The following is a 21,884-nucleotide window of genomic DNA, read 5'->3' on the forward strand; positions in this document are numbered from 1 at the left end:
TATCAGTAGCATGCTTCCTTACCCCAAAACTCAACAACCTTGTGGACCAATCAAGCACCTCATTTCGTATGAAAATCCCCTTGTTTACAGAGATATCTTGATGGAAGAGTATGTAGATCATTTTTTCTCTCAAGGTCTTGATGGCAAGTCTGGTTTGGACTATTTCAAGTTGTGAACTGGACAACAAGAAACAAAATGGCTGCGCCCAAAGGGAAAGGCTCACTGGCAATGGACAAGTCAGGTGAAGGCTGCTTCATTATGAGTACAGTTTGTATAGTAAGAAGTAAAATGGTAGTCTGCGGCAAGAAGTGTAAGTTTTGATATCAATCTTTCCCTATATAGTAACTATTCTCACCAACTACATGAATTAAAATTACTGTATGTATATATGTTTGTTATTACACTTCAACTTGCTACGGATTTTCTTAAAACGCGCTACTTGCTAACACCGTGGAAACGAATTTATATTTATTATGTCGTATCTCTGTCACATCTAGATATAATTTATTGATGTGGCAAAAAATCTATAATCAGGAGGAAAACCCCAACTCCAACTCCTCTGTAAAGGGCCAAAACCTTAACAAGAATAAATAGGTAATATTACTCATAAATATATCGTGCAAACATCTGATATCTTAGATCACCAAATACTTGGCCAAGGATGCGTATGTGAACTCCATCGTATTTAACAACATTCCAGGGAAAGTGGAATTTCCTCAAATTGATCTGGGATTTGACATAACTTTAACTCCGATATCGTTTTAGTCTAGGTGGTTTCGAAATCACACAAGGAGTCACCTATTGTCTTTCTCTCATGTGGCTTCAACAAGAAACTATATGCTAGGAAGTTTCGTATATTGGAATAGTTCAGGGTAACAAAACAATACTTCGGTTGACATCTTAAGAAATTCCGACTACCAAAGCCCTAATATATAAAAGTACGTTTATAAAAATACTTACTGTAGCCTTGCAGTTAATAATGTGTCCCTCTCCAATAAAGAAGTTCCCCCTGCACTTAGGAAATATTTAGGAAAACTCTTTGCAGGTGAGCAATTCCTCTCCCAGGAGATCTCCCCACTGCACATCGTATTAGTTATACAACAACAATTGTATGCATCTAACAACTTGGGTAATTTACTAAGTTTAAGTAACATGGAAGTTGTTAGTTGGTCCTATTATTATAATCAAATTCTTCAGCTTATAAGCATCAATTAGTATCAACTCAAGTTATATAATACTTCCTTTCACCTAAATATGATTCCAATGGGGTAATCAATATGTGAATATAATAATCAAGGAGACTTCTTATTGCATTTACAACTACATAATAACTATCCAATTCAGACATACTTGCTATCCTCTCTACCGAAGAAAGTCAAAGAAAAAAAATGGTGATCAGCAGTGACAGTCTTCTTCCATCTTCCATAGTTGAGACAGAATACAACAGGGCATAGGAGCTAAAGGCTTTTGATGATACCAAAACTGGTGTTAAAGGACTTGTTGACTCGGGCATGCTTAAAGTCCCTAAGATCTTCATCAGGCCATCAAATGAACTCGATCGGAAGTCAGATTCTGATTTGACACACTTCCAGATTCCCATCATAGACCTTCAAGGCATCAAAGATGACAAGGGAATGCAGCAGGTGATTGTTAAGGAGATATTAAGTGCATCAGAAAAGTGGGGATTTTTTCTAGTGGTGAACCATGGGGTGCCTTCAAGTGTAATGGAAGGGATGATTAAAGGGGTGGCTAAATTTCATGACCTAAATAATGAGGTAAAGAAAGAATGGTACAGTCGTGATACAAAGGTAAGAGTCAGGTTCTATAGCAACTTTGATCTTTATACATCAAAAGCAGCTAGTTGGAGAGACACGTTAACCTTTTTAATGTCAACTCCTGAACCTATAAATCCAGAGGAAATGCCAACCATCTGCAGGTATGACTAAATCTAGAATTTACTGAAAATCTCAAATGTAAGTAGGAAAACAATGATACTAATACAATTGCCTCTGCTTAGAAACATCTCTGTCAAATTCAATCGTGAAAACATGTTTCACTATGCTAATGTGCCTCCTAAGACACTTTCAGCCACAACCATGCCTTGAGTTCCAATAAATTTATGTCTATAGACTATATGGCATGCATAAGTCCCCCACATACATCGAGTGAAAATTTAGTCTCAAGTTTTGCTTTCAGAAGATCTCGACAAATATCTTGTTATATAATGTGCAGGGATACAACCATTGAGTACACAAAACATGTTACAGATTTAGGAGATGTGCTACTCGATTTACTATCAGAGGGTCTTGGGCTCAAAGCAAACTTTCTAAAGCAAATGGAAGGTGCTGAAGCATGTTCCTTAATCTGTAACTACTACCCAGCGTGTCCTGAACCAGAACTAACTATTGGAGCTGCAAGGCATACAGACCCCATAGTTCTCAGTATTCTTCTCCAAGACAACATTGGTGGCCTTCAAGTTCTTCACCAAGGACAATGGGTTGATATCCATCCTATTCCAGGAGCTCTTGTTGTAAACATTGGGGATCTTCTCCAGGTATGTTTATGGGGAGTTTAAAGAGACATCCTAATACAAAACAATAAAGAGCTGGTGCTAGATGGTCTCACCCAAATCTTGATGGAGTTTAAACTAAATGTTGATATTTCTTTTCCATGCAGATTGTCTCCAATGACAAGCTAAAAAGCGTAGAGCATAGAGCATTATCTAATCATATTGGACCAAGAGTTTCAGTAGCATGCTTTCTGAGTTTACGTTTTGACGTGGCCACAAGACCTTGTGGACCCATCAAGGACCTCATATCCGATGAAAATCCCCCTGTATACAGGGACATCCTGATGAAAGAATACATGGACCATTTTGCACATCAAGGTCTCGATGGCAAACCTGGTTTGGACTTCTTCAAATTGTTATAATGTACAAAAACTGAGAAACATATGAAACTCATATGTTGTAATAAAATGCATTGTCCCAAAACAAAAGTGCAATATCCAGATTTTTTTTTCTTTTTTCTTTTTTCCTTCTCATTGCAGTATTTTCAGTCATGGACAACTCTAGAATAGTTTCCTTAAGGATGGCAAAATGTAAAGTATCGATTCATAAGGCAATAATGTAAGGGTTTTGGTGCATCTATCCCTTACCAAGTCACAGGCAGCAAATTAAGACGGAAAAGATAACATCAATTTGAATACGCAAAGAGATTTTCTTTTTTACTATTATTTTTATTTCCCATATTTCTAAAAACTCTCAACAAATGATTTCCAGACTACAAACAATCAATCTCAAGCAGAAAAGACGAGAAAATTTCTACACACATATAAATGGGAATGGCTTACAGACATAAGTGAGCACTGAACTAGATATAGAGGAGCAACCATATCAATCTTCCTAGGTAATTCCAAATCCGAGCATGCAATTCCTGAGCCACGATCCCATTCAGACTATATGCTTTGGTTGCAATAACTGCACAAGTGACCACAGCACATCCACCCTGTGCATACCTCTGTTATTGTTCCCCTGCAAGATGCCTACATTCAGAATCTACATCCCAATGGATATAAAAGAAAGTATAGCAACTGCATAATCCAATTAAGTTTAACTTGCACTCCTTTTTGTGAGTTATGTTACAACTTCAAAACAAAACTCAGTTACATCCTCACCCACCCAAAAATAGACCCTTCCAAAATATGGTTAAGACCATCTAGTGGTATGGTTTATGGGGGATTTAGTCCATAGAAGATAGGTACATAAAGTACAGGATGACAACGGATGAGAGACCTTAAAGTTCATCATTAATACTGAATACAAAATACATTGTCAGAGGAAACACTTGATCACAGTAATGGAATACATAAACAAAATGAATGCTTTTGTAGACAGAAATTTAAATTAACAAATGTTGTGAAGTGATAAAGACTAAATTTTAATTAATGCATGCCTTGTTTGCAAAGTGAGTTATCAAAACATTAACAGCAGCAAAAGCTATATGGGCTAGAATTTTGCCTCAACCACAAAGCAGGCTCACATATTCTCACCACGGGTTTCTGTTACACCCTTCAAGATCGTAAGACCCAAGCTTCTAATGGCCTCTGCTATCTCAAGAAAACTGTTACATTCCTTGCATAACATCTAAACAGTTGAAAAAAGTATTGTCAAGACCTAGATAATTATGAAAAACATCACCATTTTCCACGTGTTATCAACTCTACAAACCTCCGCAAGCATCTGCCCATCCATGCTAAGGTTCTCTACTACTAGTGGACACCTTTCTGCTTGACCTCACATCTGGAGCCCAGCTTGATCCGTGGTCATGAGTCATGACTGCAGGGATCCTAGCAAACTAACTTTGTTATCACGGACCTGCATCACAAATGTAAAGCAGAATTAGATAAAGAAACTGAACCAACATGAAGAATTGGTGCTCCTGGGGGTACCATGAATAAAGTGCCAACGGAAACAGTGATCCATGCAGTAGTAAGTAGGTGTGAATACCTTGGGTGTAAGCCCTTGCAGTGCAAATGACAGAGAAGATTCCATAGTTTCCCTATATCATTAAGCCACGGGTACAAACTACAGAAGCTATTGCTAATTCACAATAAACCATGCCCAACTCTCAAGCCATATCCAAAAGAACCATTATACATCGCTCAAGTTAGCCAAGTGAAGTAGCCAAAGTAATTGTCATGGGTATGTACATCAATTAATATAACATGCTTTAAGGGAACAAACACCAAAAATCCATAAAACAACTAATGAAAAACTTTGTAACTCGGTGACTTCTCGAGTCTTCAGAATTATCCGTCTCCATTCCATATCTACGGACTATCAACTCTAATCTAAACCTAAAGTTTAGCATAAGCTAAATTGGAGCTGAAGGAAAATAAAACTATGTACTTATCATACCTTCGATTCAGCGCATTTCTTTAGTTGATATTTAGAATTATTTGTGTGGAGATCGATTGGTATCGGATTAAACCCCAACACTGAGAGGGGGATGAATAACTGATCCTTTGGTTAAAGCATTACCAAGCTTAACACTGTTATGAGTCTCTGTAGTTTTACCAGTTGTTAACAATAATTCTGCTGATTTACAGAATGCATTTCCACTTCTGGTGTTGTTGGTAGACAATGCACATGAATTAACAATCACTGCTTCTAAAAGATAGTCCGACCCAGCCTCTGTTGTAAACAAGCTGATGAGCAAAAATTTGAACCGGCCGAGTCGTAAAAGACGAGGCAAAACAGGTTTAAAAAACAAAAAAGTTTCCAACAAGTCAACTCTATCATTTCATCTCTCCGAAGTCACTCTTTGACTCTGTGATTAATGGCCAGCCAAAGTGAAGATGAAGATGTGATTTTCGATGAGTAAGTTAACTTCAATAAATATAGAGTACTCACTTTATTTTCTGTGTCACATATATATATATTTTGGCGCTTGATCACTTGTGTAGGGGCGCATATATAAAGTATGAAGGATATAACATTAAAGGATCGAAAAGTTGGGGTCGTGTGAAGCTCTTCAAGCACAAAAAATTGGGAAATGTTCGATTGTGTATGATAGAAGACCGGTGGTTCGGGCATAACAGCATCTACGCAAATCATCCAAGTGTTACTTCTTTTACTGTTTCTTCTTATTTGAATTTACTTGGCCTATTTGAGATTGTGTTTATAGACTGTATTCTGTTTTGTTTCAGTATCTTCGGGAATGGGACTGTGGAGTACTAGGGATCGTTATTTTTACTGGGATACAAGTCAGTATCGCTTTTCTTCCCAGTTCCCCTATGACGAGAGTGAGTTAGATCATGCTTTTGAATTTCACAAATGCTAGCTCTATGTGTACAGGCATCAGTGTACTAAAACTACTAATATGTGATTTTAAACTCTTAATAGTATCCTCTTATCAATATTAACATAGGCCAGCCTTTTTCTTTCAGCAGCGGAGAAATTTGCACGAATATTCAGAGAGGCAGAGTCAGTAGAGAGTGAGAAGATGAAGAAATATGATGCTTCCATACAACTGGAAAAACAAGGGAAGCTTTTCGAACATATAATAACTGGTGAAGAAGATGAAGATGTGCTTCTTCAAATGTAAGCTAGGCTATGATCACCTTGTTTTAATTCCCTGGCTTTAGAATTTAGATTATTTTCAGTACATTCTTTCTTATGTGCTTGTCTTTTTGGTCGTTGACTTATAGGAGCTCAAAGCTTTATGAATTTGAAAGAGAAGGGGATCAATGGAAGAAACTATGTCCTGGTACCGTAAAGCTATTGAAGCACAAAATAACTGGAAAAGTTCGATTGGTTATGAGATCAAAGTCGCTCAAGATCTATGTGAATCATCGAAGTAAGATCTGCTTATCTGTGTTATGTATGTTGTTTCATTTATTTGAGTTTTTTTTTTTATATATATTCTACCTTGTTTCAGTTTCTTCCGGAATGTTAGTGGATGTACACGCATCAAACTATACATCCTGTGTCTGGGCTGCAACTGATTTTTCTAAGGGAGACTCAAAGGAGAAGCTCTTTCGTATCCAGTTCGGATCTGCGGAAAGTGAGTATTGTTTTTTGTTGCTGTTCATCTCCGTATTCTATAGATTTCTAATCATCAGATCATTTTCATTTTCATGATGTTCAATTCTAATATGAGATTGAGATGGCTTAAAGGATGGTTTTAAGTAATTATTTCTAGAAGAAACCTCTAAATATTCCTACTCAGGTATAAGTCTCTGTGCCTATCTAGGCCTGTCTTTAATTGCTTGTTCACGCAATTGGAGGGTTCCTTGAGTTCATAACGTTTGTACTTTTAATAGTATCTTTTTATCATAATGACATACACAAGCATTTTCTTTCAGATTGCGACACCTTTATGCAATTATTCAGAGAGACAGTAGAGAGTGAGGACAGAGAGGAAAATTATGCTGCCATACAGCTGGAAAGGCAATTGAAGCTTGGGGATACTAAAACTGAGAATGTTGGTAAGGGGGTACCTATTACAGAGATTGAAAAACAATCGGTGACTGAGGATGGTAAAAGTAAGACTGCTCATGAAGAGTTGCCTGTAGAAGTTGTCATTGCGACGGAGAAGGAAGTGGAAGAGAAAGTGATTGAAGTTGTCAAAGTTGTGGATGTTTTTAAAGGAGCCAGTGGAAGCTCAAACTCAATTGAGATGTTATTAGGTGAGCTTGGAAGAAAGAAAATACAACAATATTCACATAAGGACCTGACAAGCATTACTGAAAATTTCAGTGGTCAAATAGGTTCTGGTGCGTATGGAGATGTATTTAAAGGAACATTACCTAATGGTGTGAAAGTAGCCGTCAAGAAACTAAAGGGCATTGCGATGGATGTCATGGAGTTCACATTCATGGCTGAAGTGAGAACAATGAGTAGTACTTTGCATCGACACTTAGTTGTGCTCTACGGGTATTGTTTTGAGGCCAATATGAAAGCACTCATCTATGAGTACTTGGACAATGGATCTTTCGATAAGATTTTATATGAGAACTACCTTAATCTACAGTGGGAGAATTTGTATGACATTGCAATCGGAACAGCAAAAGGACTTTCTTACTTGCACGAGGGTTGTGTTCATGAAATAATTCACTATGACGTAAAGCCTGGTAATGTGCTTCTCGACTCAAAACTTTCTCCTAAAGTTTCAGATTTTGGAATGGCTAAGGTTTCTCAAAGAGATTTAAGCAAGATATCTGTGGTTGAGTTTAGAGGGACCCGTAGCTATGCTGCCCCAGAAATGTGGATGCAAATGCCAGTAACTTCCAAAAGTGATGTTTACAGCTTTGGCATGATGTTATTTGAAATTTTGGGGAGGAGGAGTAATCTTGATGGCGAAACTTGGTTACCTGGACAAGTTTGGGAAAAATTCAAGATTGGGAAACTCGATGAAATATTGGATGATTGTGGCATCAAGGAAAAGGATAAATCAAAAGCAAAGACACTAGCTACAGTTGCGTTATGGTGTACTCAGTACAGGCCCAATGACAGACCACTGATGAGCGTTGTGGTGCAGGTACTTCTTGGGAATATACAACTTCCATCGCCTCCCAACCCGTTCTATCCGTATTGTGAGTCCTCAAGCGCAAGCGCAGGTGGTTCTACGAATATTAATGGACCTACCACATCATCGGTTTTTTCGCCCACGTCAACTTAAATTTAAGCTATCAGATGGTTTCTAAAGTTGAGGGTTTGATGCCATGCGGTGCTTATAGTGTATAATATTCTTTTGGTAGCAGGGGCACCTTCTGCTGCAGCCTTAAGGATGAGCTGGGCATTTTTCGTGTGTTAGTTGGACTGTGTTTTGTGTAGGCTACACGAAAGAAGAATCAAGGACCAAAAGTGCAGTTCAGTATATCACTTGTTTAGGTTTGCCATTGTCTCTACTGGGGTTCTGCGTGTATATCTCTGTTCACTTTTTAAACTTATTCTTGCTTCTTTATGGTGTATTTAATTGTTTTCCTTCATTTTTGTTTTGTTGTTCTGTTTTTTTCTCCTTTTCTTGTACTTTCAATAATCTTCATCTTCTTGAAAAACAAAATACAGACTTTACAGTAATCCAGTTCCGATCCACATCTTTCTGAGTAATTCTACCCTGTGGTTTTTGAATGTTCAATGTGCACGACCTCAAGGCTGTGGTGATGGAATTACGGGTGGTAGAGACAACAGACAAACAGTACATGTTTACCACATCAAAATGCATTGTCTCTGATGGTTTTATCCTCACCTGACCCAAAGTTGTCAAGAACTTTGTAAGCCAATATCAAGCTAAATGTTGTGCAGTATTGGGTATTACAAAGCTACTAACAAGTATCTACCAATGGCTCCTCTCTTTCCGAAGACGAAATATTAACTAATATCATTTCATGAAAATCACTCCATCCCGAAATGTGTACAAGAATGTTAAGAAGAAGATTAAGAGGGAAGTGGCCTTTCTGACATGCTTATCTGTGAACAATGCCTTGTGTCACTTTCTCCACTTGCTAGCGATGATTCTGTTTTGGTAGCTGTGGATATTTTGAAGACGTAAGTGTTTAATACCCAGTGATTTGAATTATTATTTTGTTTTAATGCTGATGGATTTGAGTTGTTGGCAGTGATATGGGATGTCACATAGCTGTAGTAGCTCACGCTTATGTACTTTTGGATGGACCGGTAATGGGAAGGCAAGTTGATGTTATTGCAGATGCCAACACTGCTGCAGAAGTTGCATAGGGATTAGTTAGACCAGGGAAAATGGTAATGATACTCATTAATAGAAAAACATTATGTATTTGAATCAAGATGTAGGTGGTATCTGATATAACAATTACACGAAATGTTTTTTTTTTTTCTATTTGTCTGTTTTCTGTGTTTTCGTTGATTGGCTAGTGTCTTGCAGTTAAAAATATCTCCTTCCCTTAAAAGAACAAGAGGAAACAGAGGCACCTATGGAGGAACTTAGTGAGGTGTTGAGGACTATAAACGTGTTTGAACTATTTGTGAAAGAAGCTTGATAGGTGTAAATTGTAATGAAGTGGTCAAGATCGAAAAAGATGGATGTGCTTTACCAAATTGTTGTTGAAGATGAATGACTGTGTCTATGTAGAGGAACTTTTGTTCGTTCTTCTACTGGCTGCAGGACTAAGTACACTCTACAGGTGTTCTTTCACAACGGATCTGTACCAGTATAGCGGAAAAATCAGCTGTGGCGGCTAGCTATATATCTTGATAATCAGCTGCTGGACTGATGCCTGATATTGTAAACAATGAGCTGAGGCTACTGTCTACCTTCTGTAATTGTTAGCACCTGAGGGTCTAGGGCGGAATATAGATATTGGCGTCCATGACCACATACTGGAAGACAATGATTCATGCTTGAGGAGGGAGATGGTCCATCCAGACCCAGTTAATTCGTCCCCAGCCACCTCACCAAGTCATCAACCGGTTGTTTACATGTCAATAATGTGTTGCAATGCAGTTCAGTTTAACACTTGTGCTGAGGTTTGAAATACTCCCCCCTCCTCATTTAAACATAGAGTGACAGAGGTGTGTTGGATTGCTGTCCTTTGTTTATGATGTTTCACTTATCTGTTTGACTGTTTGTGCTATTTGTATTCTTCGTCTTTTGATGAAGGTACAGGGGCTCTTTAGTAATCCAGTTCCACATTCTTCCAAACAGTTTGGCCTTGTGATCATTTAAAGTTAAATGAGCCGTCGAGAATTCTTACTTGATTGGATGGAAATATGATATTATAGAGCCCCTTATCTGGTGGAATTTGTTTTTCCATCAGCTGTAAGACTTGCTCTGCCTCAGAATCAACAGCCCCTTGTTCTTGCTTTGTGAGTGATGCATCCAAATGCCCAGTAATGTTGTCCACCATCCCATTTTCTTGCTATACAATCTCATGTCTTCGAGCTTCTTTATCTGTACTTTCTATTTCAACTGCTTGGAGAAAATTCTCAGCCATTTTGATTGCCAGGTGGTCACTTGCAACCTGAGGCGTTACAGTTTGGGCATAGATAAACCTAGCTATCTGTAGTAATAGGCCTATCTTCAGTAATAGATATTGGTATATTCTCTTGAATCTCTCCAGCCTCAAACTCTTATAATCCGATGTTCCCTTCCTCCGTTTCATGTAACACTTGGAGCTTGTTGCTTGCTATGACCGCGTCTACAACCTGAGTTGTGATTGTGCCTGCCTCAACACCCCTTGAGGAGCCAGCCTCTTGGTTATTGTTTTTATTTTGCACTTCAGTCCATTTTCCCCCTTGCTTTTGTTTCCTATTCTTTCTCTATATATTGTTACCACCATCTTTGGGAGTGTTGTCGACCACCACTCCTTTGTTCTTATCCTGTGTAATGGCAGACTTAAGCTTTTTGCAGTCGCCCACCAAATGCCCCACAATTTTGCAGTGATTGCAAAACTTGGGCAATTTGCCTACTACTATTGTCTACCAAAATTCGTTGTCTTTTGCCTCTACAAAAATTCGTTTTGGGATGTTTTTGGATAGGTCTACATCTACCTGACAACTTGCATAATACCCATAGGTTCTTGTCAGCGTATTTGCGTCGACCTGCATGGGATATCCCACCGATTTGGCCAACGACATGAGATTGTTTATGTGTTTCTGGGTAGAAATTCTTCTCCCATTTTGCTAAGTCGGAGAATTTGGCTTTCAAACTCTGTCCGAATATCTATAACCTCAACCTTAGGTGTAGTGAGAAGACTCGTAGCAGGTGGTGGTTGATTTTTGTCAGCAAATAATGGAGTCTGTTGACACTTATTTGGTGATAGCACGTCTAAGACTTTATCTGGCTCAACTGTCTTAACGAAGCCTGAGTTACTGGATAACGGTGTCTTCACAGGGGTGTTGACAAGATCAAACTGCACTCTACCGTCTTCTCTTGTCCACGAGTGGAATGGTTAATTGACTGTAATGAGCCAAAGCCAGAAGTACTGAAAAAATGGTCTTCACAGGGGTATCAATAAGAGAATAGTAGAGTCTACCATCGACATGACTACCAGTCGATAAGTCATTTGGTAGTATGGAGCTGATTTCAGTATCATGAAGTCCACTGGTGGACAACCTACTTCTGTCAGTCAACCCAAGGATGTCTCTGTTTTGAACCCAAGCATCTGCCTGATCTCCACCTAGGGAGAACGGTCTCCTGTCTGTCTTACTGCATCATTTTTGTCCAAATTCAGTGTGTCATGTACCGTCTTTACACTATTATGATTATAACCTGGTATGCTGTCCACTGATATATCAGCTGCTCCTACAGGTCTGTTGGGACCTCCATTTTCAGTATCTTCATCTACATCATCCAAATCATTATCTTCCAGTTCATCCAGGTCACCCGTGTAGCATGGAAGTTCATCCATTGGATAAAATTGGACTTTCATTTGCTTTGGCAAACTTGAGGAACCAACAGTATTCTTCATGTATTTTGTAGAAAAGAAGTTCCCCGTGAGCTTCAAGCTGGACAATAAAAGCAAAAGAGTGAAACTGCTTTAATCAGTTTATTCTTAAGCAAAGCGATAAAGTAGGCATAATAACTTTATTTAAAACCTACTATTAGAAGTTTTACCTCTGCCAGGGTGGAAGAGTGAGTATCGTGTACGCAAGCTTGATCTTACCCACTATCCCAGAGAGGGATTTTAAACTCACAGTAGCCTTCCTCACAGCCAAGGACTCCGTTCATTCCGTTGGGTGTTGCCAGGCCCATTCAAACTTCAAAGTATCATATGAGATAAGTACTTTGGAACTTGCTTGTCTATTAGTACAAACTAGTTTTCGAACCCGTCCTACGAACGGGTGCCGTTATATGAAAATATTTTTTTTCTTATGATTTGAAAAAAACATATATTTTTATTTTTGCTTTAATAAGTAAAAAAAATATATTAATATTATATTTATCTATTAACTTTTACTTATGATAAATTAGAGATCATACTAAAATCTATTTTATTTTCAAAAACTTAGTGATAGCGAAAAGACAAACTATATACTTGTAGTTGTCTATCACCAAACACTTGTCTATACATACATACATCGATTTCTTGTTAATTATTTTTTTAGCTTAATTCAATGTATTTGCATACAATTTTTGATTTTCCATTAATTATTCTTTGAGGTTAATTCAATGCATTTGCATCCAATTTCAAGTTAATTATTCTTTGAGATTAATTCAATGTATTTATATCCAATTTTCTGTTACTTATTCTTTTTCGGTTAGTTCAACACATTTTCATCCAGTTTTATAATTTCTTGTTAATTATTCTTTGAGGTCAGTTAAATGCAATTTCATCAAGTTTCCAATTTTCCATCAATTATTCTTTGAGATTAGTTCCATTCAGTTGCAACCAATTTTCGATTTATTGTTAATTATTTTTTAGATTAATTCCTTACATTTGTATCCAGTTTCCAATTTCTCGTTAATTCGATGCATATGCATCATATTTTTAATTTCATTTTAATTATTGTTTGAGCTTAATTCAATGTAGTTGCATCCAGCTTTTGATTCCTATTAATTATTCTATGAGGTCAGTTCAATGTATTTGTATCCCGTTTTCGATTTTTCGTTAGTTCGTTGTATTTTACATTATGCATCTAGTTTCTCGATTTCATGTTAGTTAATGATTCTTTGAGGTTAGCTCGATGTCATTACATCCATTTTCTTTTTTTAAGCATTATTATTTGAGGTTAGTTCGATGTATTTGCATCCAGTTTTCGATTTCCCGTTAATAATTTGTTGAGGTTAGTTCTATGCATTTGTATCCAGTTTCCAATTTTCCATTAATTGTTCTTTGAGATTAGTTCGATGTATTTTTATCCAGTTTCCGATTTTTCAAGCAATTATTCTTTGAGGTTAGTTCGATGTATTGGCATCCAGTTTCTGATTTACCATTAATTATTCTTTGAGGCTAGTTCAATATGTTTTTATCTATTTTTCTATTTCTCGTTAATTATTCTTTGAGGTCAGTTCCATGCATTTGCATCCAGTTTCTGATTTCCCGTTAATTATTCGTTGTGTTTAGGTCAATGCATTTGCATTCATGTTCTAATTTCCCATTAATTATTTTTTGAGGTTAGTTCGTTACATTTGCATCAAATTTCTCGATTTCTCTTTAATAATTTTTTGAGGTTAGTTTGATAAATTTGTTTCAGTATTCGATTTAGGTTGGTTCAATGCAGTTGCATCTAGTTTCTGATTTTTTGTTAATTATTATTTGATATTAGCTCAATGCATTTGTATCCAATTTCCGATTCTCCGTGAATTATTCTTTGAAGTTAGTTCAATGCATTTGCATACAGTTGTTTGTTATGGTGAAATTTATTGGAATTGGTGAAATTTATTAACGATATGATTGGATAAAATCGAACTAAATTGAAGACTTGGTGAATAAGCAACGATTTTGCTTGACCAAGTAACTTAATTTAAAAATTGAGTTGGTTAGAAGCTTCTGTCGAATAAATAATGCATCTAACCTCTTTCAATAATATATTGTTTGAGCTTTCGATTCCTATTAATTATTATATGAGGTCAGTTCAATGCATTTGTATCAGTTCAATGTATTTGTATCCTGTTTTCGATTTTTCGTTAGTTCGTTGTATTTGCGATTATGCATCTAGTTTCTGATTTCATGTTAGTTAATGATTATTTGAGGTTAGCTCGATGTCATTACATCCAATTTTTTATTTTTTTCGTTAATTATTATTTGAGGTTAGTTCGATGTATTTGCATCCAGTTTTCGATTTCCCGTTAATAATTTGTTGAGGTTAGTTCTATGCATTTGTATCCAGTTTCCAATTTTCCATTAATTGTTCTTTGAGATTAGTTCGATGTATTTTTATCCGGTTTCGATTTTTTTTCAATTATTCTTTGAGGTTAGTTCGATGTATTGGCATCCGGTTTAGATTTTACCATTAATTATTCTTTGAGGCTAGTTCAATATGTTTTTATCTATTTTTCTATTTCTCGTTAATTATTCTTTGAGGTCAGTTTCATGCATTTGCATCCAGTTTCTGATTTCCCGTTAATTATTCGTTGTGTTTAGGTCAATGCATTTGCATTCATGTTCTAATTTCCCATTAATTATTTTTTGAGGTTAGTTCGTTACATTTGCATCAAATTTCTCGATTTCTCTTTAATAATTTTTTGAGGTTAGTTTGATAAATTTGTTTCAGTATTCGATTTAGGTTGGTTCAATGCAGTTGCATCTAGTTTCTGATTTTTGTTAATTATTATTTGATATTAGCTCAATGCATTTGTATCCAATTTCCGATTCTCCGTGAATTATTCTTTGAAGTTAGTTCAATGCATTTGCATACAGTTGTTTGTTATGGTGAAATTTATTGGAATTGGTGAAATTTATTAACGATATGATTGGATAAAATCCGAACTAAATTGAAGACTTGGTGAATAAGCAACGATTTTGCTTGACCAAGTAACTTAATTTAAAAAATTGAGTTGGTTAGAAGCTTCGTCGAATAAATAATGCATCTAACCTCTTTCAATAATATATTGTTTGAGCTTTCAATTCCTATTAATTATTATATGAGGTCAGTTCAATGCATTTGTATCCCATGTAATATACTTACCCACTTTGGTTAGACTGAAATCAGAAGAACCACGAAAGACGTATATAGGTTCTTCAGACATACGATAGTTAAGACTGATTAAACATGTTGATGTGTTAATTCCTTTGATTTGTATTTGTGTTTAATTTTTCTGCTTGTAAACTTTCAGCCCCTAAGCCAGCTTTACATGTTGTTTTGTACTAATGTAAAATATCAAAACAAACCTTAATCCAAAAAATATAATTTTGATTTCGTACCTCGTGTTTTCCTCCTCCATCTACATCCAAAAAATTTAATATGGATATGTTATCTTTGCTTTGCATTTTTTTTTTTGATATCGAACACAATATAACTTGAAGTAGTAGAATTGTAAAAGTGAGCGTGCTTATATTATAAATTTAAACTAAAAATTAACTAACTCTATAGTGACAAACTTTCATAAATAAGAAGCGTTAAACCTTGGCCATTAAAAAAATACTATGTGACCAACATAATAAAGTTTTGGTATTAAAGTACTAATCCTCATGGTTTTCTTTTCTTTATTATGGAACTCTCCATGCCTTTCATTCCTTTAATTTTTTCTTCGAGATAATATATTTTATCTTTGTTGTGTTTATCATCAACCAAACAATCTAGCATAATATTTTTTTGAGGATGTCGAGTTGATTCTCGTTTCTCTTCAACTTCTATTCTTTTCTTTATAAGTTCTTTGAAATTGAAGTCTTCAATTTCCATATCACGCTCATCCTTTATAAACCAGTATTAGCGTGAAAAGTCACTGAATCCTCTGCTTTTGCAAATGTAATATGTTGGACTTCCATCAATTTCTTTAACTATGACGTCTTCACTGTTAAAGAATAAGTCTTTTGGTAACTTTAATGTCACAGTGCTTTTGAATCGTCCGCTCTCTAATTCTGTGTTGTAGACTGGATCTTGTTGAATGTTAAGTCCTGCTTTTAGAATCTCCTTTAGCATTTTTTTTTTACATAAGCTGTAATTTTCATACGCCATTATCTGCAATATACATAATAAAATGAAGTCAATAAACAATTGTAAATAATAGAGAAGAGGAAGAAAATAGGCTACCTGGTTTTTCGATATGTGTAGTTAAATTGTTTTTTTTAGGTTAATAGATTATGTTTTACTAAGGAATTGGAAGTTCAATTTTCGTAGGTTTTTAGTTTTGTATATCTCTTAAATTTTGATATTTTGGAACAGTGGGCTTATCCTTTTTTGCAACCTCCACTTTATCAGGATCATGGATTATAATTTGGATTTTGAATTTTATAGTGTGGGCACGTGCAAAACGTGTGAGGGTTGTTGTTGCATTTTGAAAGGGCATAACACCATACACACCACAATAGACGGTCAAACTTGGTAAATGAATCGTTAACTAACGATAGAGTTACCTAAAGCTAAGAAACGTAAAACTTTGGGTCCAATGCAAATACCCATATTATTGGGACGACCTAAAACTAAATAACCTTATTTTAAATTAGATTTATTTTTTTAAAATTAGGTAGAAGCTATCCGGGTTTAGAAACCTATAAGTATACTATTATTGTTGGGGCCTGGGCCCAACAAATTATAACTTATGTTTTAAGCTGGTAATCAGTATCAATTCAAATTTGAATTGGTACCTCTTTTCCGACGGTATAGAGCTGTGATATGTAGCCATCTTTCTCCTGCCTTTCTAGTCGAAAAAGACCGCCTTAGAATAGCGAATAGCTCGGCAGCGGGAAGGTATACACCTTTTAGTCCCACCCCGTAAACACCATATAGGCACAAAGAATACCAGCGGGAAGTAGATTCAGAGGTTGAATCCGTCTTGTCATATCTCTTCCTCCATTATCTCTCTTTGTCTAAAGCTTCAATGAGACCCACCCTTAACCGTGGGGTGAATCGACGCAAGCAAGGAACTGGTCCCCCTCATTATGACGACTTCCTTTCAAACTAAATTGAGTATAGTTGTTATTAGACACTCAAACGCAGCCACAATAGACCCCCATTGCTCTTGTTACATTAGCTCTCATTTTATTTTTCCAAAAGAAGTAAAGATGGTCAGCTTCTTCAATTGGGGATTCGTGTTTGGTGTTTTTATTCTTAGCATCGGGGAGCAATGAGTGCAGCTCCAAAGAAAGTCGCTTCATGTTACATTTAACAGAACTATGTGCCCACATGGGCTTTTGATCACATTAAGTACTTCAATGGTGGTAATGAGATTCAGCTCCTCGCTGACAAATACACCGGTAAGACCGTAAGAGCAATACTCAATTATGTTTCCTGCTTTTTGTTGGGAAAACCCGAGTGTACCGATAGTGTTTAACTTGGATCTGTGTATCAAGTAATCGGGTTTCACCAAAGGGGTCTTACTTGTTTGGACACTTCAAGATGCAAATTAAGATGGTATCACCGCGGATGAGACATGGTGATCGGTTAGACTGTGAAGATCCACTTTGGAAATCAACAAAGAACCACCATGGATCCGCCTCCTTCGGACCCAGGTAAAGCTAGAGCTTTAAGCCATAGGAAAACAATTGAAGGACAATCTTTCAAAGACCAATCCACGTGAGTTATTGTATCGCCTTTCTTGCGCTTAGCGCATAAAACGGCTTCACAGATTGTATCGGCACTATGTACCGTCGACAAAAAACGCAAAACTACATGGACGCCGATAATGAGGTCAAGGTAACGATCGAGTATGGATTGTGTGAGGTCTTCAATAGAAGAAACTTGGCGGGGCTCCCCGAACACGGGAAAACGTCGATTTAATGTCTCGGAGCTTGAAGCTATGTTCCCGGATGGGACAGGGAAACAATGGAACCTATATGCTACAGTTGCCGATTGGCATGAGCGACTGAATCTGCAATGCCTTCTATGTAAGTGGTTCCTGCTCACCAAAAGTTCTTGTTCACTTAATCACTTGGGAAGTATTCCAAATTTCTTATATTTCTGCAAATGTGCGAAATGATGTTCAACTATCATCTCAAAACTCAAAGCATGATGAGATAGATTTTGAGTTCTTGGGAAACAGATGAGCCAGCCCTACATTTCTGAGGGCGAATGTCTCTCACAGATAAAAGGGAGATTCCGGATGTAGTCTACTTAAGAAAGGTTTCACACGTAATGATTGCCGGTGTTAGTATCTTTTTTCGCATTATTAATTTGCTTTATTGATTATAATTTCTTAATTAGTGTTTAATTTGCATTGTATGTTCTAGAAAAGTATATAATCGAGTAATGTCGAGCATTATTTTTTGCCTCGCTATTTGACCGGTACACTTGTTAGAATGTTTTTATTGAATTGTCGCAGCTTGTGTAATATACTTGTATATTATGTTATGTCAACAAAATGCAAATGATTGGAAAAGAGAGTTGCATTATTGTTGTTAGAAACACTTTGAGAAAGGGTTGCCGTTAGGGAATGGTTTGGGTTTGAGTGTGGCGAAATGCCCCAGCAACCGATAGCGATCAATGAGATTTTTGGTGGGAGAGTGGTTTGGGGTCGAAAAGCGGCGAAAGTTGCTTCCGCAGCTTTATCCGTTAATGAGATTTTTGGTGGAAGAGTGGTTTGGGGTCTAGTGGAGTGAGTGCTGCTGTGAATGAGATTTTTGGTTGGAGAGATGTTTGGGGTTTAGTGGTGCGAGTCTTTACTGGCTGCAATTGTATGAAAGTTGTGAATGAGATTTTTGTGGGAGGTTAACCGTTCCCGATCTTGTTCATCTTTGGGTTGGATTGAAAGCGCCGGTTTTGGGTTATCATACTCATGTTCCAGTATTTTCCGGTTTCACCTACTACTACTAATCAAGTCAATAATACCGATAATATTGGTGGCGGGTTGGGTGGTGGTCCCGCCACTCGCTCAGATCGAGGGGTTGATGATGGCTCTTTTCAGCGAGACCTTCTTCAATACCCGTGAGTTTCGCTTTTAGGAGATTGATTGAAGCGAATCGTAGACCCGAGGTTAGGAGGTATAGGTCTAGGGTTCCTTATGGGGTGGAGTCCCACTCGAAAAAGATTTTTCATCGGCAAAGCGCACCCCAGTGCCGTTAAATAGTGGTGGTGGTGGTACTATAGTTTCGAGGGGTTGAATGAAATGGATGGTGTGTCCCCAAAAGATAGTGCGTGCGTTGGGTTGAGGATTTAAGACAGGATGGAAAGGAGCAAGAGAATGGAATGGCTTATTTTGATTGCAATGTGTGTTTGGATGTGGCTAAGGAACCAGTTGTTACTTCATGTGGTCATTTGTTCTCACGGGCCGTGTTTATATCAATGGTTGCATATTCACCGTGATCATAGGGGAGTGCCCAGTGTGCAAAGGGAGGTAACTGGCTGATATTACACCCATCTATGGGCGAGGCAATTCGAAAAGGAAAGTGGAAGAGAGGGAAAGAGGTTGATTCCAGTTTGAAGATACCCCCAAGACCTCGTGGTCGTAGGTCGGAAGGTTTAAGACAAATGGATAAGCGCATCGCTTCTAAGGAGACCGAGACTTGTCTATCCACAATATTGAGAAGCTTACTTTTGAATCAAAGCTCTAATTAATGAGCTTCATAGTGTCTCCTTCTTCTAGATTGAATCCCGGATAATAGAATCGGAGGCCTGCCCAGTTATGCCTCTAAATCTCTTTGGTTCTGAGACTCCTAGTATAAGTCTGATTTACCCTATCGGCGGGGCCTTTAGGTAAGGATAGCTGAAAAAGACAGTGATTACTCTTTCAGCCTGTGATGCCTATACTCTAAGCGTAGTGATCGGTCCTTCCCATGGTAACATGAAATCCAGAGATGACTAAGAAGCTGTACCGATGGACGCAGAAAGAACTATAGAAGTCTAGTCTAGCTAAGAGCACTAAGCCCATCAAATGCGGTCCTCCCTGGTCCGACCCCACGCGAACAGTTAATAGTGAGTGGTTGTTACACTAATACAGGTCTTAAGTTCAATATAGTTCAATATAATTTTGAATTAAAAAACGCTAATATCTCATGTGGTTAAAACTTTAATATTATCATCGGTTGAATCATAAAAGAGAAATACTGGAAAAGAAATTTTTTACCTTATCGATTTTGTTAACTCTTTCTGAAGCCTTGATTGAATATCTTCTATTGCATGCAATGAAAAAAAGAGAAAAAACTCGAGTTATATATGTAAAACTAATGTAAATCGACTAAAAGAAAAACCGAAAGTTTACCTTTGTTTTTTTTTTGTGTTAGAGGATCGTGGGTTTTTTTTTTATATAGGTTTGTTTAGGTTTTATTATGTTATTAGAAGTTTAGTATTAATAGGATTCTTATTAGATATGTTTGTTTAGGAAGTTAAGTATAAATAGGATTCTTTGGGTAGAAGAAGTCGTTATGTAGGCCTAGGAATTAGACCGTATACTTCCTTGCTAGTTCAGGATATCTTACTCAGGCAATAATGAATCCAAACTCAAGATGCTTCTTGAAGTAGGATCCAGCTCCACAAATTGGGCCCAGGAAATACACCCATAACCCTTTATAACGTCCATACACCAATGCCGGCCGCAAGCTCCTCGCCGGATTCATCGACGCACCCAAAATTGGTCTGTCAGGAGAAAATACGTTGGTCATGATTTCATTTAAGTAGTATTGGATTCGCATAAGCAGTCAGTATTCGAATTCATGCGACTTGGACTTGAGAAAATCCTCTATAGTGACATCTGATGCAGAAGCAATATCTCGAACTAATCAAACTTTGTTGTACACTATCCAACCAGTAATATAAATCAAGCGCCTTCAGTAAATAAGATGTCATTGCAAATTTATCATCTCTTCCAAACTTTTTGCCTTGGTTTGTTAACATGTTTATGTGGAAAATTGAATGGAAAGTCATTCCATACCACAATCATTCTTGACATGATATATCTGACATAGGCCTTTTATTCTCATTGTAACAATCATGTATCGCCTAACTTTTCCAGGTCTTCTAATAGTTCAATAGGTTATTTCCCTAAGAAGTTTTAATGTTGTCTCTATAAAAATGTGCAACCAGTTAGATTTAGCTGCCATTTTGCAATGGAGAAAATATTTCCTTCATGACGGTGTAGTGATGCAATACATTGGTAGAGAAGAGTTGAAGAAGGCGAGGGATTAATAGGGGTGCATGCCCATGGCAACTCTTGACTTGGAGGGAAATATGGGTCGCCGCTGAAGCCAGTATAATATTTTGCGGACGTCGACTATTTTGAGGATCGGGATCATATATTTCATCTTTGAGGTGATTTTTGGAGCTCTTTTCATCATTATTAATGAAACTTAGTAGTGTTCAATTGCCAGAGATTTCCATGAATATAGAGAGAAAACTGATGTTGGCCTGGTGATCACTTGGTTGAATAGTTGAGGTATATGTTGGCCATACAGGATTGAAATGGTGGGTTGAATATAAAGATGTTAATTCCCATATAAGTAGAATTCGTACGTGTTAGATTGGGAATATTGAAGGCATTGAAGGCTCTGAATAAATTCTGATGGTGATGATATGGGCCATTCATTAGGCAATGGAGGAATTAGAATTAAGATGGAGGTCCAAGAGCAAAAATAATATTTGACATCTTCTGCCATAATTCTTATGGGATAAACTTCGAAATAAGTACGGATAACATTGCCATGCTGCGGTGCGTGTAACGTAATATCTCTAGATGACGAAGACTATGCAGTCGGTGAATGAAGTAGCGATGAATAGCCTTTCGGGGGGCAGTCCTCGTGTTGCATCTATCGAAAAGTCTCCTTCCCATGGCGGGTAGGTGAAACCGATGTGGTCGTTGAATAGACGCCAT

The 21,884-nt window shown here is 37.1% G+C and overlaps 2 protein-coding genes and 2 long non-coding RNA genes across 5 annotated transcripts; 2 read left to right on the forward strand and 2 right to left on the reverse strand.

Annotated features, from left to right (window-relative positions):
• The first annotated feature begins 1,352 nt into the window (after window positions 1–1,352).
• On the forward strand, window positions 1,353–3,022 carry LOC147476224 (1-aminocyclopropane-1-carboxylate oxidase homolog 1-like). Its single transcript, XM_086583309.1, has 3 exons — window positions 1,353–1,936; window positions 2,233–2,554; window positions 2,677–3,022. Exons 1-3 carry the CDS (start codon window positions 1,512–1,514, stop codon window positions 2,929–2,931), a joined length of 1,002 nt encoding a protein of 333 aa, XP_086439435.1. The 5' UTR covers window positions 1,353–1,511; the 3' UTR covers window positions 2,932–3,022.
• Window positions 3,023–3,240: 218 nt separating this feature from the next.
• Window positions 3,241–5,105, reverse strand: LOC147476225 (uncharacterized). The gene is made up of 4 exons (XR_015208561.1): window positions 4,919–5,105; window positions 4,229–4,375; window positions 4,019–4,144; window positions 3,241–3,532 (listed from the first exon to the last, which is right to left on the reverse strand). It is a non-coding gene; the product is annotated as an uncharacterized LOC147476225 (long non-coding RNA).
• Window positions 5,106–5,221: 116 nt separating this feature from the next.
• Window positions 5,222–8,599, forward strand: LOC147476226 (uncharacterized). Of its 2 annotated transcripts, none has more exons than XM_086583762.1 (7): window positions 5,222–5,380; window positions 5,467–5,621; window positions 5,710–5,805; window positions 5,950–6,103; window positions 6,211–6,359; window positions 6,441–6,566; window positions 6,868–8,599. In XM_086583762.1, the coding sequence occupies exons 1-7, from the start codon at window positions 5,340–5,342 to the stop codon at window positions 8,181–8,183; spliced, it is 2,037 nt and encodes a 678-aa protein (XP_086439888.1). In that variant the 5' UTR covers window positions 5,222–5,339; the 3' UTR covers window positions 8,184–8,599. The 2 variants fall into 2 exon arrangements, with proteins under 2 accessions (XP_086439888.1, XP_086439889.1); XM_086583763.1 differs by having other exon boundaries at window positions 5,953–6,103.
• Window positions 8,600–11,516: 2,917 nt separating this feature from the next.
• LOC147476227 (uncharacterized) lies at window positions 11,517–12,291 on the reverse strand. The gene is made up of 2 exons (XR_015208560.1): window positions 12,099–12,291; window positions 11,517–11,989 (listed from the first exon to the last, which is right to left on the reverse strand). It is a non-coding gene; the product is annotated as an uncharacterized LOC147476227 (long non-coding RNA).
• Window positions 12,292–21,884: the final 9,593 nt, after the last annotated feature.

This window comes from Coptis chinensis, chromosome 9, assembly GCF_015680905.1.
Source record: "Coptis chinensis isolate HL-2020 chromosome 9, ASM1568090v1, whole genome shotgun sequence".
Taxonomy (NCBI): Eukaryota; Viridiplantae; Streptophyta; class Magnoliopsida; order Ranunculales; family Ranunculaceae; genus Coptis; species Coptis chinensis.